Source organism: Pelodiscus sinensis, chromosome 31, assembly GCF_052426305.1.
Source record: "Pelodiscus sinensis isolate ZL-2025 chromosome 31, ASM5242630v1, whole genome shotgun sequence".
In the NCBI taxonomy this organism is placed as follows: domain Eukaryota; kingdom Metazoa; phylum Chordata; order Testudines; family Trionychidae; genus Pelodiscus; species Pelodiscus sinensis.
The window spans coordinates 6,647,695-6,666,131 of record NC_143082.1 but is presented as its reverse complement, the minus strand read 5'-3'; the positions used below and the strand labels follow the sequence as shown (position 1 = coordinate 6,666,131).

The window sequence follows — 18,437 nt, the reverse complement described above, 5'->3', positions numbered from 1 at the left end:
CAACCAGGGTGTGGTGTGGGATGTGCCTCCCCATCCAACCCCCCGCTCACATTCATCCAGCACAGTCCACGTCCCCTTGGAACAGGGTCATCGCACACCCCACCCCACACGCCGGCAGGCTGCCGGGGGCACCTTTACCTCGCAGATGAGGCTGATCGCAGAGCAGCGAAGAGGCTTGGGAGAGGGGCACCTCTGGGGGCCAGAACTCCTGGGTTCCAGGCTGTCGTGGGGGCAGGATGCAGAGAGCTTGGCTCTTTTATGCCAGCCCAGGAAGCGGTGGCTCCCCATGGCCATCGGGTCCCTTTGCTCCGTCTGGATTCATTGCTCCCTGAAGGGAGGTTAAAAATAATTGGAAGAATACAAGTGATCTGGGTCAATGGGAGGTTTAAAAATAACAACTCCCCAGGGTCAGGTTACCAGAGAGCAGGGGACGGATTAAGCTGCCAGAGATTGTTTTTAAGGGAATAGAACCCAAGAGTCCTGGATTCCAACCCTCTCCTCCCAGAAATAAGGAGAGAATCCAGCCCCCCACTCCCAGCTCCAAGCCGCTAGAAAAGATGGCAGCCCCTCCTAGGGCACCGAAAGAGGCTCTTTATCAGCACAGTGAACTCCCGCCCCTCTGCCCCGTCCACTCTCCTGTTGATGTGCCTTCCCCCAGAGCTGGACGCAACCTCCCACGTTCGGTCTCCCAGCTTCACTCCGTTTGCCTGCCCGTCTGTAACCAGGGGAGCAGGGGCCGAACATCCGGCAGGGCTGAGCCCCATGGCACTCGTGTGGCCCTACCTGTTGAGGTAGGAGGCTCCGATCCCCACCATGGTCCCTGCCCCAGATGGGAGCCAGGAGGAAAAGGAAAACCAGCTGCCCACACGGGTAGTCACTCTCGGGATGGGAGGCTTTATGATTAATGCAGGCAGGACGGGCGAGGCTCTGGGTTCTGAGCCGTGCCCTAACCCCCACGCAGCCAAACCCTGGGTCACCGCGACCCACTACCACCTACATGGCAGGGGGTGAAGGGAAGGGCTGTCAAGGTGGAACCCAGGCAATTGGCAGCAGCTTTCCTGAGTTGCTGGCTCGGACCATGAAGTGACGTAGGGATGGGGGGGTGATGCTCACACCCCTTCCCAGCAGCATGTCCCTTTCACCTGCCCAGGGCGTTTCCCAGTGCCTGTCACAGACACCAACCCCCCAGGCAGGGAAGGGGTTCCTTCGGGAGAGGAAAATGAGGCCCAGGGTTCAAAGGCCCTGGCAGAGGTCGCACAGCCAGCCATAGCAGTCCTGGCTCAGTTGCCCTCTCATGGCTGGCCTGGCCTGCTCAGGAAAATGAAGGCCTGATTGTGTCATGGCACATCTTGGGCAGGTGCGGCAGCCATGACACTCAGTCCTTCCCCATAGCTCTGGCTCCCTCCTCCACAACCCTATTCTCCCCCCTCCAAAAACAATCTGTTTAAGGACCCCAGAGGAGAGACAGTCTAGCCCATCTGCCTGGCTCACCCACTTTAATTCCTGGCTTTCTGGCCCCACACTCCCGCTGTTTGCTGGGCGTGATTGTAACAGTCCTTGAGCGGTATCAGGAGGGCTTTTTTGTTTGGACTAATTGGGTCTCTCTGTCTCCCTTTTGCATCTTTTCCCATCAGCCTTTGCTGTTATAGGTGGTTGTGACACTTCATGAACTTTTATCCACTCCCCAGTAAGCCCCCAAGAGCAGTACAGGCCCAGGAAGCACTATACTGCAAGGATCCCCCATGCTCCACTCAGAGCTGGAACCGAGGGCAGGAGTCCTGGTTCAGTCTCCTGTTAGACTGCCCTGCCCTGCCCTCCCAAAGTCCTGTCGGCTGGCTAGCCTGTCCCTCCGCTCTTCCCGATTCCCAGCTTTAGCACCGACTGTCTCTGCTGCTGTCATTCGACTGCTCCCTCTGGCTTCTCATGTGAGGCCCCGGGGTTGTTTCATTAGAGGGGGATTTTCAAAACTGGCACCAACAACAATAAAACTCGGATATTTGTTTATGAAAAGCTTCACAGCAGTGTCAGGAACCAGTCACTGACCAGTGTAAGTACGATAACCCCCAGGCTCCCCCACGCCACTGCCCCGGACAGCACCTCACTGGCTCTGGGGATAGGTTGCCAGATGGTTTCAACAAAAATACCGGACACACTTGACATGACATCACAATCCACATTACAGCTTATTGAGAAAATACCGGACAGTTCGATTTTCTCAATTTGTTTCCCAGACAGAAAGCTCAAATACTGGCCTTTCCAGTTCAAAACGAGACACCTGGCAACCCTAGCCAGGGATGCCCCTAAGGCCCCATTGCTATCCAGGGCGATGCACAGGGACAACTGGCAGGATTAGACTCCAGCTCGCTCTCCTGTAGCTGCTCTGGCTCTGCGGTTTGTTTGTCGCTCTAGGCAGCAGGTCTGGCTCACAGGCCGTCACGGGCAGGAGCCCCCTTGGGTGTTGGAAGGGGCTAGTTCTGCTCTCCCATCTCTGTGCAGAACCATGGTGACATGGAGGTTCAAGCTGGAAGGGAGAGAAGGAAACCAGCTAGCATCTGCCCCTGGAGCTTGGCATCACCTGACTCTGCCCTAGGGAGGCCAGTCCTGCTGCATCAAACAAGCCAGGACAATCAAGCTTGAGATTTGCCAGCTGTAGCTAAAATGTGGGACACTGCTGTCCCAGGCTCTCCCCAGAGCAGGCTGGGAAAAGAGCGATCCAGCATAGGGAGCGAGGGCTCTGTTTGCAGCCAGGGCGACCAACTCACTTGCTGCAGCATGGCTCTGTTTCCTGCATCGGGTCAGATGCCGGAGTCCCTGGAATGGGAATTACCAGAGTAAAGCAGGAGGTGGAATTCACAGAGGTTAAAGCAGAAGGGACCATTACTCCTCCTCCTTAGTGCAAACCCATTTTACCAGAGCCCAAGGACTGGTGTTTGGCTCACACATCTTAGAATAAATCACAGAATCATAGAACTGCAAGGAACCTCGAACGGTCATCAAGTCCAGTCCCCTGCACTCAATGGAGGCGAGAGCACCATTTAGATCACCCCTGACAAGTGTTTTTCTAACTTGATCTTAAAAATCTCCAGCAATGGAGATTTCACACCCTCCCTAGGCAATTGGTTCCGTTGTTTACCCACCCTGACAGTTAGAACATTTTTCCTAATGTCCAACCTAAACCTCTCTTGCTGCAATCTAACCCCATTGTTTCTTGTCCTGTCATCGGAGTCAAGGAGAATAATTTTTCTCCCTCCTCCTTGTGACACCCTTTTAGATACTTGAAAGCTGCTTTCATGTCCCCCCTCAGTCTTTGCCAGGCTAAACAAACCCAGTTCTTTCAATCTTCTCTCATCGACTTTTAATCATTTGTTACTCTTCTCCAATTTGCCCACATCTTTCCTGAAATGTGGCGCCCAGAACTAGACACAATACTCCAGTTGAGGGCTAATCAGCACAGTGCAGAGCAGAGGAGTAACTTCTTGTGGCCTGTTTACAACACACCCCAGAATCACAGTTGCTTTATTTACATCTATGTCATATATTGGTAACTCATAGTTAGCTTGTGGTCCACTCTGACCACTCTGTGGTCCTTTCCGCAATTCTCCTTCCTAAGCCGTCATTGCCCATTCTCTGTGTGTGCAACTGATTGTTCCTTGCTAAGTGGAGCATGTTGCGTTTGTCCTTATTTCATTCTATTTACCTCAGATCAGCTCTCCAGTGTGTCCAGATCATTTTGAATTACAATCCTACCCTCCAACGCACTTGCAACCCCTCCCAGCTTGGTATACAATTTGCAGATGGAAAGTGTACTCTCGATACTATTATCAAATCATTGATGAAGATATTGATGAAGCAAGGCAGCTGGTCTGGATTTGGCAGCTTTGCAAGATGGAGAATCCACTTCTTCCCTCCGGAGGGTGTTTCATGATCCTTCTCCATTAAAAACCCAACTTACTTCAATTTGGAGTTTGCCTGGCTTTAACTTCTAGCCATTCTGCCTTTCACCACTAAAGAGCCCTTCAGAGCCAGTATTTTCCCTTCATTAAGGACCCACCGTAATCAAGTCACCTCTTGCTTTTCTTTTGGTGAGCTAACTGGGTTCTTTAACCCCTTCACTGAAAGGTGTTACTTTCCACCCTTCAGCTGCCTTTGGCAGCTCCCCTCTGCACCCTGCTAATTTTAAAAGGTGGGCAACCAGCACCGAAGCTTGCAGCTCCAAAGGAAGACAAGCAGTTCGGGACAATTTTTAAATGTTTTCCATGGGCTGTTGAAGGATCTGATGCTGAGAGGGTCTGAGTGCTCCATCAAGCCCCGAAGAACAGGCTGCATTTAACTCGCCCAGCAAAACAAGCCTCTGCGAAAAAATATTTCAGCTAAGCCCCTGTCAAGGCTGCTCCACGTATCTCTGCTGCTCAGCAGCTGCTGCTACAGACTAGAAGCTCAGAGCTCTTGCCAACTGACACCCTTGTTGTCACAATTTCTGTGCAACATGGGTGTTTTCCCCTCTCCCACGCTGGCTGATGAGGGAGGTCACAGCTGACGGCACAGTGAGAGCCAGACACCCAACAAATCTTACAAGAATCTCTGTTTGCGAAGAGCTTTCGTGGGCTAGATGGAGCCCAGGGCTCAGCTCCCATTTGGGAATGTAAAAGAATTTTCAGAAGTTCGGAGGCCCCCAGTGGCACCTCTGGAGAGAGTCTGAGCGCCCCCACAGGTGAGAAAAACCAGCCTCCGTTGTGGAGTTCTGAGCAAGCCTAATGAGCAGCATGCTCAGCTTAAATCCTAGAGCTGGAAGAGACTCAGGAGTCATCAAGTCCAGCCCCCTGCCCAAGGCAGGACCAACCCCAACAAGAGCAAGAGCTCTTGGCAAGAGCACGCCTGGGGCAGAGACGTACCTCTAGCCAGATCATTATGCAGAGCTGTGGGCAGAATGCTGGCGTCTCCGCTCATATTCTTGGGCTCTCCCAACTGCCCCTTGCAGCCCTTTAGAGAGACCCAGCCAAGCTAAAAACTGCAATAATGAAACTCCCAGGGTTTTATCATGATACTTGCAATATTTGTGGCTTTTCTTAAAGCCCCAGCTCCTGGAATTGAGTGAGAATTTGTTTTCATTAAAAAGGGTTTCTGGCCTTTGTAGTTGAGGAGAAAAGCTTGAAAATGTGTCCCCCATGCCAGTGTTCCCTGTAATGCTAAGCACTTGGGTGGCCACCTAGGAAAGATTCAAATGCTGCCCAGCTGATTGGCAGAGCACCCACTGCACCCACAGCCGGCAGCATGTTTCTACTGGTGGTGCACATGTGCACATGACAAAATTTATTCTGCACAAGGACTGAAAAAATTAGAGGGAACATTGTCCCCTGCTGGCTCAAAAACATTAGGCAAATCCAACTCCCTCCCCCCAACATGTTATTAAACATAACAACTGCCTCTTCACTTTTCAGTAAATCTGATTTTTCAGTGCCTGACCCCCAACTTTTGGGGTTGAGAAGATAGAAAGGGAGCACAGGGCAGTGAAATGACTCATCTACAGAGGCACAGCGATGCAGACCCCAGACTGGAACCCAGGAGACCTCTCAAGTGCCCTACCAGCTGACTCCTCCATCTCTTTAGGAAGAGGCATGAGAAGCGTAAGAATGATACATTTCATCCGTCTGACCACAACCTCCCAAGTGACCAAACCAAAAAGCCACTGGCCAGGTACATTGCAAATCATTATTTTTGCACCAATTTCCATGTTAATTAGCATGCCGTTCTTTTTTTAAACAAATCCGTTGGAAGCCCCACGCTAACAGGTAACCAAATCTCATTTTGTTTTAGGGACAGACAACCAAGTCCTCGGAAAGAGACAAACGTCTGGAAATGTAGCAAAAATCCAGGCAGCTGCCCCAGACATTGCGTAACAATGGTTTTCGGTTTTAGCGCTTTATCGGATCTGACTTTGAATTCAGCTCACCTCTCCAGTTATAGTTTTATTTATAAACCTACAGGAAGAATACTATCGATTTCCTGGTGAACTGGTCTTTCCACGGAAACATAAAGCCAAGGTCCTTGCATATGGTGAGTAAGGAACTCCTGGTGCTATCCTGCTCAAGATTCAGTTAATCCTGATGGCTGAGTTAATGCCAAAATGAGTTAATTACCTTCTGTCATCCTAATTGCTCCCCCTTCCCCCCCCCCACACTTCCGTTCTCAAATCAAGCCAGGCTTCTTCGTTTTTGACTTGCTGATGGTTGCTAGGCAACTGTTAAACAACTGCATCCCACACAGAGGTGGCTGCATTTCACCACTTCATGAGCGCTCCCTGTGGGCCATTAAACAGCTGTGTCTCAGCTGAGAGGTGGCGGCCCATTGTGCAGCATTGTCATGTGCCATTACAAAGGTGTGGCATCCCATCCCGAGGTGGCTGCATTTCACCACTGGACAAGAAGATCATTATGGAGTCAGTCACTCTGGGAAGACAGAGGTTGTAGAAACAGAGGTTTTAACACCAGAGAGATTTGCTGCGTGGAAAAAGACAACCACTTAGGGAAAGATTTTTTTATTTTCAAGCTTCTAAGAGGGTTTCTACAAACAACAGTAAAAAAAACTATTAAAATAAGCAATGGGTTCCTTTTAAAATATTTGTGTGGATTTTTTGTTCTCTTTATTTTAAATCCAAGAAACCCATTGCGATTAACCAGGCCAGCGTGTTGGTAGCAGAGCGACAACAACCTTGGCATGTCATCTGGACTAGGACCCAAGGAGAAAAGAGGGGATAAGAACCAGTGAAGTTACTGCAGGGAAGACGCCCGTGCTCAGGAGTACCATACACGCTTCACGAAAATGGCAGGATGTGCGCTCCTTCCCAGCTGGGAACTGATGCTCCAAAGTCAAACACCCCACAGAGCTCCTCCAGCTAAGAACATAAGTGCGGCCAGACTGGGTCGACCCAACGGTCCATCTAGCCCAGTGTCCTGTCTTCTGACCGTAACCCACAAACCTAGACTGTGTCTACACAGCTTCCCTCTTCTGCAAAAGCCTATGCAAATGAAGCATGTATTAGCATATTGCTGTGCTTCATTTGCATAATTAATTAGGAGCCTTTTTTGCACAAAACCCCCTCTTCCGCAAGAGCCGTTCTTCTTCATTTTTTCAGGAAGAATGGCTCTTGCGCAAAAACCTCTTGTGCAAAAATAGCTAATTATGCAAATGAAACAGCAATATGCTAATACATGCTTCATTTGCATAGGCTTTTGCAGAAGAGGAAAGCTGTGTAGACGTAGTTCTAGTGTGGTTCACTGACCAATGCAGTGGCACTTAGACCACTTACAGCAACAGATAAGAACAAGAGACCTCTACAGTCTAGACTAAGAAGCAACTGGCTTTATAGCTCAAGCTGGAGCGGCTCCTATACTAAGCTCCAGAGGTCCCAGGTTCAAATCTACCCTGTGGTGGTTACATGACCGTGATCAATTTCCTTTAGAAGGAAGCAAGGTATGTGCTTCCTGATGTACCCATGCTAGGTATGTTCCTGGGGAAGACAAAGCACCATGAAGTTTCCACACAAACCAGAAGGCAGAGGTAACCCCTCAATCCCCCAACACAAGTGAAAACCACAAGCTGCTAGGATCTCATTTAACTCAGGTTAAAACGCACCTTGTTTCCTAGGGAAGATGCAGCCTAAGAAAGGAAAGTTTAGGAAGAGTTCTGTCACAATAGCTGCAGTGGCCATTCCACCCTCCCCTCGCCCCTTTGAAGTGGATTCACCAATGATCATCCTTCTGAAACTCAGGAAACACATTAACACTTGCAGAAAGGGGAATGAAGGAATGTTGCATGACTCAAGGCTGCAGGCTGAGTTTACTCCTCCAAGATCCTGAGATTTAGGAAAGAATTCGGCATCACGTAAATCCCAAGCCATTGTCTTTAACAACCACACACACACACACACACACACAAAGTGAAACTGATCTCATCACAAGGCCTAGGGTCCTCATAAGGATGGAACCTAGGAGACCTGACCCAGTTTGACTGCTAGATACCATTCCCTTCCCAGAGCTGGGAACAGAACTCCTCATCCCCTCTACTGCAATCACTAGACCTCACATCTGGGAATGGAACCCGAGAGTCCTTCCAAAACTGGGAACAGAACTCAGGAGTCCTGGTGGCTAGTATTGTCATGCTCTAACCACTAGTCCCCAGCGCTCGGAACAGAACAGAACCTAGGAGTCAGGACTCCCAGTTCACATGGGAGTCAAGTATGACTTCTGTGATTTTGAAGTCTTAAGCCAGCATCTGAGCAGAGATCAGCTTCACACCTGAGAACATTCCTCTACTCAGCCACCAATAGGAGGCACTGTTTCACTCGCCTTCCCCTGTCAAAGCAGGGGAGAGGGGTGCTGGAGGGGAAAAAGAAATGTACACTGACAAAATCCAAAGCAGCTTCAATAAACCAGGTGATACCCTGAAAATGCCGTGGTGCCCCTTTCTCTGCCCGCCCCACTGAAATCTTTAAACGCTTTGGCACTGCTGTCACATTGAGATGCAACAAAACAAACAAACAAAAAACCCCACCCTGAACCCTGGTTTCATGGCTTTTTTTCAACACTGTTGTAAAATCCAATCTCAGTGTAAAATCCAGCATTATTTATACACTTCTGAACAAGCCCTGAACATAGGCTGGGCTTGCCACAGAATGGAAGCAGGAGCTGGGGTTTCCTGCTTCAAGTAAGAAGGGGAAACCCCATCAGATATCCCCCCCTCCCCCATGGCCAAAATGTTGGATCCTGGCTCTCAGCATCCATGACAATCCCAGCATGGGGGTATAGTTTTCCCTGCTTCGATACCCTTCCCATCGATTGCACTGTTTGTCAATGGCTCCTCCTCTGCCCCCTTCCTCCCCACATCCCGGACAAGCTCCTCCCACTTCCACACCCCGGCTCCTCCCACTCCGTACTAATCCCTGCTACTCTCTGTACCTGCTATCACTGTCTCCCTGCCCTCATACACCTCAAATCATACCTAGAGCCCATCATATTCACTGGGAGGCTGGCTCCCCGATAACTCATCTTCCCCTTCTTCGAGCTGTCAGCCTCCCAGAGAGTCTCCGGGCAGATGCCATGTTCCATTGGAGCGCCCCCACATCCATGCACAACACTCTAGGAACATTTGTTAAGAGGCAAAGATTTTTGGCTCCCAGCTACAATTATCATTTCCTTAAAATGTTACCGCACAGCAAGAGAATAAAAAGAGCCCATCTGACTTTATTTGCAGAGCTGCCAAATCACATGAGAGAGGAAATCTCTCTCCTGAGTTTACGGATGATCAATTTGCCCCAATAAGATTCCACCGACTTACTCCTCACTCCACATACCAGCTCTAAGCAAACTATATAAATATATATATAGCTAGATAAATATCAATATACCCCACAAAAAATAAAGGAAAGGGGGGAGATTTAAAAAAAAAAACATTTAAAGGACACGCGCAAAAAGTTCCTGCTGGCCAATAAATAACTGTTAAGATTTTGATTTCCTGCAATTACTGAATGAGGAGGGAAGGGCAAAGGGATGTCTGAACAAACTTAAAGCTAAACAGCCGGCTACTCAGAATCCGGGTGCAGCCATAACATTTGTAAAGGGTGGGTTTCAATGCAAAAATCAGCCAGCTCTGCAAGAAATTGAAAGACACAGATTGGTGGTGTACCCTGAATCAGTTTTTGCTGTCATGATCTAAGACCGCCAGTCACTCTGCTTCCAGACCTCTCTGTTCAACTTTGGCCAAATCAGATCTTTCTAACGTAACAGGTTCCATTTTCAAAAGGACCTACATTCCATTTTCAAATGTGACCTAGGAACCTACTGACTTTCAAGGATGATGAGGCCTCTGGTGCCTAAGTCACTTTTGAAAACAGGACTTACGCTTCTGGGTTATTTAGGTCCTTTTGAAAATTGCACCCAAAGTTTTTTCTTTTCAATTTATTTATTTATGTATTTATTCTGGTGGCTACTAAAAGATACAAAGCCAGTAGCTCAACCTCGGGGAAACAACTAAAGCTTATTAGATTCAGGTCAGCTCTCCAAGATTCAAGACAGATGAGTCCCAACATACAAGCGATCAAAAGCTAAAGTCTCTTTCCATATAAGATAGAAGTTATGCCTATTAGTTTTTAACATGCGAATTTATAATAATAATAATATAATATAATATAATATATAGATAATATAGTAAAATGCTAATGTCTAGAATATAATGGTCTACCCAGCTATTCTGTGCCCTACCTTTGGCATGATTTTTTTTTGTTTCTTTTTTTTTTCTTTAAAATCCCCATTTGAATGCATGCACACACCTGCACACGCACACACACCTGCACACACACCTGCACACACACACACACACACACACACACGTGCGCATGGAAAAAATATAATAAAATAATAAGAGCAGATGTCAGGTCTGCGATTAAAAAACACGTATCCGCCCGGATGAAAATAATATTAACAGAGATTTGTTCTAAATTAAAACATAAAAAAATAATTTAAAAAATGCAATAAAACTGCATTTTTCTACCCCTCACCCACCACCACCACCCTGGCAATTCTTGAAAAAACATCCTGAAGTTGAAATGATTGAAAAACCCCTTTCCTGTCCACACACCCACCTCATCCCTACACATGAAGTCTGGGTTCAATGTAAGTTGTGTCGCCATGGGAATGGCAGAAACATTGAGTGAGAAGCAGGCCTGTTTCCTTTTAAGAGGCAGGGCGTGATGTCAGCAGAGGTGAAAGGCTGTCAGAATCTCAGACTGTAGGGGGTGCAGTCCAAGACAAGAAGCAATTTTGAATACTCTGATGTTACAATCCCCCATCGGAAGCCAATACTTTCGCAAACCTACTGCCCGCTACCCAACTGAAAATCCTGGATGTGATCCATTCTCAGCACTTGGCCCAGGATGGCTTTGATCTAGCAACCCTTCCTCAAGACCTAGTGCAGTACAGCACCGCGGCGCACAAAACCAGCAAGATCCAAGCACTGCTCTGTGGAAGAGAGGCCCATATTACCAGCCTCGTGGAAATCTCACACACCCCAGGCGTAGGGTTGGAACAATTGGTTTCTAACTGGGGCACTGGAGCAGGATTCAGAGGCCTGGGTTCTATTCCTGACTCTGTCACTGACCTGCTGTGTGTCCTTGGCTATACAGACTGCGAGGCCTTCAGGGCAGGAATTGTCCCTCACTAAACATCTGCGCAGCATCCAGCAAAACATGAGCGCCAAGGGCTCCTTTGAAAAGACCTTTCTTAAAGGTCACATTTTCTTAAAGGGCTCAACTCTCATGTCAGCTCTTAATGAAACATCAGGGTGTTCAAAAGGTCTCAGCACACAACAGCATCCAAGTGAACATGTGGCCATGTCAGCTAAGTGCCTACATGGTTGCTCTGACGTGGTCCTGGGTTTGGGATGCCTAGCACATGGAAAAAATCTGACCCTTAGTAGTTAAAAATCAAAGACAGATCCCAGTTGGTGTAAATGGAGGTTGCTCCACTGCAGTCAATGACTCCAATCTCCAGCTGGTGTAAGTGGCCACCCCTCCATTAGAAACAATGGGGCCATATCCCCCACTGGTGTAAATTAGCATCACTCCACTGAAGTCAGCAGAGCAATGCCGATTTGTGCAGCTGAGAATCAGGTCAGTGTTATCAAGGCCTGCTTTGGATTGCAACATTTGGCATCCTTCTTAAAGCCCCCAGCTCCTGAACGCTGTGATTACAGGTGACTCTTCATTTTCGTTTAGTTTTTACCCCGGGAAAGGCTCAAAAGCTGGGTCGCAAATGAAAAGGAACTCAAAATGATCCTCTCCTGAGCTAAGCTAATCTTGTCACTGGAAAGGGCCTGCTCCGTGGCTTTGGAAAATTTGGGGTTCAGACATTAGTGGACTCTGATTCCCTGTCAAAGGAAATTCACATTGAATCAAACCGTTCCACACCTAAGATGACTGGGTTGAAGACTTCTTGAACTGCCTGGTAAATGAACACTGACCATCAGCATCGGTGGAGCCAATCCACCACTATGGCTGTTAATCGAACAAGCAACAAGAAGCCAACCAGAGAACCTCTGCCTTATCGGCTTGGGTGGCTGTTTTCTGGGTGGTCCTCACATCTGAACCCGTCAGGGGACTCTCAAGGCAACTGTACCAGAACCTTGAAAGATGATCTTGTAGCACTGACAACAACCACTGCTCTGCTGTTCATGGCGTGGCTCAGATCCCGCCAAAAAGCTCTCTCTACCATAGACTCAGCCTGGACGCTTCATTACCCTGACAGGCCCAGAACTCCTCCGTGCTAGGTTTGGGGAAGAACACCACAGAGTTTAGCTAGCTGGAGGTGCCAAAGAAGAGCCAGATTCCTGCCACTGAGACTATTGTGTGCCAGCTTCCCCCAAAAGTCCACTGCAATTACTTCTTCACTTGTCCTTTCCTCTGCTAATCCCTTCTCTGCTTCTGCTCACCAGCTGCACTGGATCCTATCATCCAAAGCGAGGACAGACACATTCTTGCAGCAACTTTGTCCCCACTCGGCATTGTCACTCAGACCTCTGCTCTCCATCCATCCCAACATTCATCCATCTTTCTCCTGACATTGCCAAACTGCAGCTTATTCCCAGGGAGCCAGCGATCCCTGGCCATTTGCAAGCTACTTCCCTTTTGGCTCTTCATAGATTGTAGGACCAGAGGGGATCATCAGACCATCCTGCAAGAAACACACCGAGGAGCCTCACCCAGGGATTCCTGCATCCAGCCCACTAACTTTTGGTTGGATCCTTTGGATGGACATCTTGAGCATGTCTTTGGGATGGATGTCCAATCTGCAGACTCCAAGTGATGAGCATTTATCTCGGCCCTTGACAAGCTGTTCTACTGCTTAATCCCCATTCCCATTAAAAATCGGGGCCCGGATTGCCAATTGGAATTCTTCAGCTCCCGGTGGCTGTATCTCATTCTGCCTTTGCTCGATTAAAGAGGCCTCTGTTCTGAGAAATCTTCTCCCTGAATAGGTACCTAGAGACAATGGGCAGGGACCTCTTCACCTTCCTTCTGTTCCTTTAATGAGCCTGAAAATTCTGTATGCCGGCCATCGTATGAGGATGCACTCGGGGGATATTGTGGTAGATTCTCCAGAGGATAGTCACATTGTAAAACTCCACCTCTTCTGCTACAAAAGCCCATCCAGGACACTCCAGTTCCACAGCACATGGGCCCCCAGCCAACATGTCCTGCTGGTCCATGAAAATCCTCTTCCCTCCTGTTACCGCTCTCCCACTCGGAAACACTCCACATCTTTCTCCTGACCTCAAAAGCAAACGCGTCTCCTTGGCAGAGTGGCTTGTGGTGGGGTCTCTTGGGAGCACGAGGCACATGGCACCTCTGAAAACAAAGCTCAAGGCGGCCACTCAGGAGAGATTCAGGTGCCACCCAGCTGATTAGCAGAGCACCCACAGCCGGTAGCAGGTGTTTCTATTGGTGGAGCACATCTGCACTTTCCTAAGCACCAAAACCAACATTTATGCTGCCCAGGGATGGAAAAAATAGGAGGAACCATTGGCAGGGGCCACCAGTGTTCACCAATAACGTGTCTGAGAGTCCCCGCAACATGCTAATGCCAGGGAGTGACGGACACTGGCCCAATTGCTGTACTGAGTTCCCCACTCAACTCTGCCCTCACTCAAACCTCAACTGGAAATATCAGCTGCCGTGGTAAATAAGTGGTTGGATTGTCAGGGTGTGTCTAGACTACAGGGTTTTGTCGGCAAAAGTGGACTTTTGTCGACAAAACTATACCTGCGTCCACACTGCCTTTGAGTTATGTCGACGTATGTAAACCTCATTCTACGAGGAATAACGCCTTTTGTGGACAGAGTTTTGTCGATAGAAGGCACTATTGCAACTACACTGTCCTTTGTGTCCACACTGTGATGTCGACAAAGCGACTTGCTTTGTCAACAGAACTGGATGTAGTCTAGACGCTTTTTGTCGACAGCTTTGTCGACAGTATCTGTCGACAAAACCCTGTAGTCTAGATGTACCCTCATTGTCTAACATTAGGCCAAGAGTCAGAGCAAGGCAGAAGTGCCTCCCAACCCTTGGCGGGTAAAATATGACTTTACCTTCCACAGCTCCTACTGTAAGATTCTGCTCCCTGCCCTGGTTTCATCCCCCTTTTGCATGGTCCTCTCTGGCCTAGTTTGCTCTTCGACTTTTGAAACTCCCTCCCTAAGCCAAGACTGCAAATCCAGTCCTGCCTGTTCCGCCTCCAAGCCCAAGCTCCTGAAAACTCGTTGCCATCCCCAACATACTTTGCTTCCAAGTTGGCCAACCGCCTCTCCATCTCCAGCCTGGTACCTTCCTGTTTGCAGTAACAAACCCCTCCGACCGTCTGTGCCAGAAATCCTCCCTCTCCTTTTCCCTCAACTTCGCTGTTGCCTTGCCTCCTTTCCACTGTCCCCCGTCTCTCAACCCCACCCAGCTGGTCTGCCTCCATCCTCGAGGCTAGAGAACTAGTTTCCTTTACATCTCGCTACATCCCACTACATCAAGCAGATTCTGAAAGTGACATCTGAGGGCCCCTTTCATTCACCCTTGGCCTAGCTGCGGGCAGGGCAGTGGGGACCCTGTGAAGTCTGTTCTGCATCCATTCCAGGACAAAGTTGCCACTCTTCACACTGAGGGCTTTGTCCGCATTTCGAAACAGAAACAGCCAAAACTGACAGCTCTTAGGACTCAGACTTCCGAGGCTACAGCTGAGAATCAATGGCTGGTCCTGTAACTCCCATCTCCAGTGAGGAAATCCCATGCAGCTGCATTGGGAGGATGAGTTAAACTGCAGTGGCCTACCCGCTGGCTGCTCCGGCAAAGGTCCGTGCAGCGCTTGCTGCTGATGGTGCTAGATGTGAGGGGACAGAGACTGGCAGGGCCAACAACTCCTTAATGCCCCCAAGGCCTATTTTCTTGACAAGGCTGGAGTCGCGCTCTCGTGCCAGGGCCGTGACAGGGGCTCCAGACCCGCAGAGTGGTGGAAGGACTGTGGCTGATGGGTTCTGCAGGAAGCCTGAGCCCTCTGGGGACATGGGGCAAGGGAGGCCTAGAACCAGGTGGAAACGGCACCCTGCACTGCGCAGACAGCTTCTGGGGCAGCCGCTCTGATTTTCCATCGCATGTCGGAAGCTGGAGGCTCGTCTTGTGCCCTAGGCCAGCTACTTGCAGTGCCTCCTGTTTCGTGACCCGCCACCGCTGATGATCCAAACAGCTGTCGTCGCTCTCTGGAGAACCATGGAGGGGACACGAGCCCTGCAAGGGAGAGGAGCTTCTCTTCTTTCCACCCAAGGGTCCGAGGGTTTCCCTGGCCAGTGCGCTGGTGTGATGGCGCCCCTCCCGTCCAGCTTCTGGGTGGGGAAGGAGGGGGCTTTGCGGTGCACTGCACCAGAACTGGCAGTTGGGTTTGAAGACCCTTCTTACCTCCCTATCCTGCTCCTGATGCCAGGATCCAACAGGCACTTTGCTGGTTGCTTGCCCTGAAAGCTCTCTGGCAGCCCCTTGCTGAGCCAAACTAGCAGCCCCCCGTCCCCAAATGCACATTTTCCTTTACCCGCATGCTTAATGCTGCCCCAGGCCTGCCCACCCAGGGCAGAATGGAGCTTTGTGCAAGGCGCCGCCAGGCAGCTGTGCCCATGGTTCCACCCACCAAGGCTGCTCCGCCCTTTGGGAGAACGATGGGCACTGAGTGGGGTCAGTGTGCTGGACAGACAAGACCAGGCCTGGCAAGATGGTTGGTGCCACCCTGCTGTGTGTGAGCCCCCTTGCTAGGAGGTTTCTGTCCTCTGCTGGACTGAAGGAACGGGGCCAGCAGTGCAGTAGGGGTCTCAGCTGCCAGCCAGACCCAGGATCTCAAGGAACTTTGCAGCCCAAGTCTGCTCGGCACCTGACCTCCGATTTTTGGTTGGGTTTGTAAAGCAGCTTTGTCTGCATGTCCATCGTGGTGGGCTGGGAGCACCTGGGGCATTGTCAGAGCAAGGTGCAGCCCCTCCAACCAGCAGCAAGGCCTGTGCAGAGCCCAGCCCTACCTGGAGCTGGACAATGGTGAGCCTAATGCACCGGGGGAGCCAATGCCACTGAGGGAGGAAGCAAACACGAGTCCTTCTGGAAGCAAAAAGCCGAGATCTGTGCTAAAGAGGGGCTAAATGTCAGCAACAGCCTGGGGAGCTGCGTGGTCTGGCTTGAAGGGAGGTGGAGACCGGACTTCATCCCACAGGCTTTCAGGGTTACACTCCCACCTCCTGCTTCCCAGAGCTTCTGAGAGGGCCTGCCTTCCTCACAAACCAGAATGAAAGTGAAAAATCAAACCATCAGCAGCCCTCCCTAAGCGCGCCGCCCGCGCTGCCCCCAGGCTTCCATGGGGCACGCTGCCAATTATCATCCGAAACCTCAGCAAACGTGACCCGGGGAGGCTGGGGGAGCCAGGCGGCCCTCCACCAGCCAACGCTAATCAGCGTCGCTCCGCTGCTGTCACGGCTGCCCTGATTCACACCTGCTGACGTTCACCTGCGGCGCGCCAGCCAAGCCAGGCGCAAGGGGGTGACTTACAGCAGCTGTGAGCCCTCCACAGCAGCCACGGACACGTCTGAACGAACCCAGGGCCCTGACAAGACTTAGGAAGAAGGAGGTGGGAAAAGAACAACTTCAAGTTTCATTAGTGTCTTTGATTTTTACAGCTCTGCAGCAGCCGAGGAGTAGATTGCAGGTGGCGACCGTTTCTACCCCCTAGAATTCTCTTTTTGTTTTTTTGTTTTTGCATTTTCACTCCCTCCTTTTAAAAAGCAACAGAAAATCAACATGCAGCTGCCCCTTGGTGTGTCCTCGCCACGCAGAGCAGCCCAGCGATCACTTTGGTAAATACAAAGCTGTGGACAGAAAGAAAAAAAAAAAAAAAAAAAAAAGAACTTTTGTTCGCACGCCAAAAGAAAACAACAGGAAAACCCCTGAGATCAAAAACAGAATTAAAAAAAAATCATCGGCATAAATCACTTCAGCCGAGCTGCTTCCAGCGAGACCAATTCCCAAACCCACCCCCAGCCCACCCCCAAGGAAAAATAAAATTAAATGAAAGCAGAGCAAGGGCTGAGCTCCTAGTTTAAGTCTGAAGCAGCACTCCCCAGGTGTCCCCTCCCCCCCACTTCCCCTCCCCTAATACAATCCCAACACACAAGAGAAAAGCAAGAGACCTATAACAACGCAGGCGGCTGTCGGGCGGGCGTGGCAGGGAACCCGCAGCACCGCAGAGTCCAAACTTAATAAATAAGTAGTAAAAAAAACGTGTCTTTGTTCACAGTGCGTGAGCGAGGGTCCCAGCCTCCCTTCCCCAACCCCCGAGTCTCTTGGGGGGTGGGGCAGCAGGTGGAGAGAGAGGCATAAGCAGGACATGCTGCCTCTCAGGACCAAGGGAGGTATGAGCTTCCCAGCAGAGCCTTCTGGTCTGAAGGAGGTGGTGGGACAGGGTTGGAACGAACTCTCTCTTCTCCGGCTGGAGACGCAAGCCAGGGCTGGAAATCACCTCCTCTCGGCCAGCTAGTGGCGCAGGGGCAGGACTGGAGCAGGCTTTCTCCCATCGGGCGCGAGACACAGGACCCGGCTGGACACGCAGAGCCGGGGTGGAAAGAGCTTTCCCACCGAGGGAATGCGGGACAGATCTGGAAAGGGACGTGTCCTCTTCAGCTGGCTGCTGCCCGAGACACGAAGGCTCTAGCGGCAGGGAAGCAACAAGCCCACACTGCAGAGAAAAGGAACAACCCCGCTGCCCCTGGCCACACGGGCAGAGAGTGAAGAAGGCAGGTACAATGAACGGTTCAACCAAACCTCCGAAGAGTTGCTTTTGCAAAGGTGTGGAGGAGCGGCTGCCATGGGGCTCGTCCCCACCCTGCGGCGGTGACCGGCCGTAAGCTCTCCTGGCATGGCCCCTCCCCAGCTCACCGCTGTGGCCGCGGGGCTACCTGCTGAAGAAGGGCAGGTGGTGCTGGCTGAGGATGCTGCTTGTGCGGGGCGACTCTGTCTTGGCCATGACGTCTTTGAACCAAGATGCCACGTCCACTTCCAGCGTCTCGTAGCGCTTGATGAAGTTGTGTTCCTGGGAGGTAAGCCAGAGAGACACTGAGCTGGGGGGGACAGGAAGGTGCAGGGGGGGGAACGGAGCACCCTGGCAGGACAGGGCTGGAGGGACGCAGCCCATTAGCAGGAATGGAGTGTGGGTCACGCACACATACCCCATGTGGGAGATGGAGGCAAAAATCACACAGGTACCCCTCAGAGGAGATGGAATTGTGTGACAAACACACAAACACCCTCCCCTTAGAGACATGCCCACACAAACCAAGGCAAAGTGAACCCAGCATTACAGAAACTCAGCGGCAGAAGTGGG

General features: G+C 50.5%; 1 protein-coding gene across 5 annotated transcripts in view; it reads right to left on the bottom strand.

Annotated features, from left to right (window-relative positions):
* Positions 1 to 195: 195 nt before the first annotated feature.
* MAP2K7 (mitogen-activated protein kinase kinase 7) overlaps positions 196 to 18,437 on the bottom strand; it is a 65,782-nt gene continuing 47,540 nt past the window's right edge. For 3 of the 5 annotated variants that reach the window (XM_075902189.2, XM_089774734.1, XM_089774736.1), the window contains 2 exons: positions 18,013 to 18,146; positions 6,520 to 16,926 (listed from right to left, as the gene is read on the bottom strand). In XM_075902189.2, the coding sequence (XP_075758304.1) occupies positions 16,854 to 16,926; positions 18,013 to 18,146 (207 nt within the window). In that variant the 3' untranslated portion in view covers positions 6,520 to 16,853. Of the gene's footprint in view, positions 329 to 6,519; positions 18,147 to 18,437 lie in introns of those variants that run through there. The other 2 variants (XM_075902191.2, XM_089774735.1) reach the window with 2 other exon arrangements.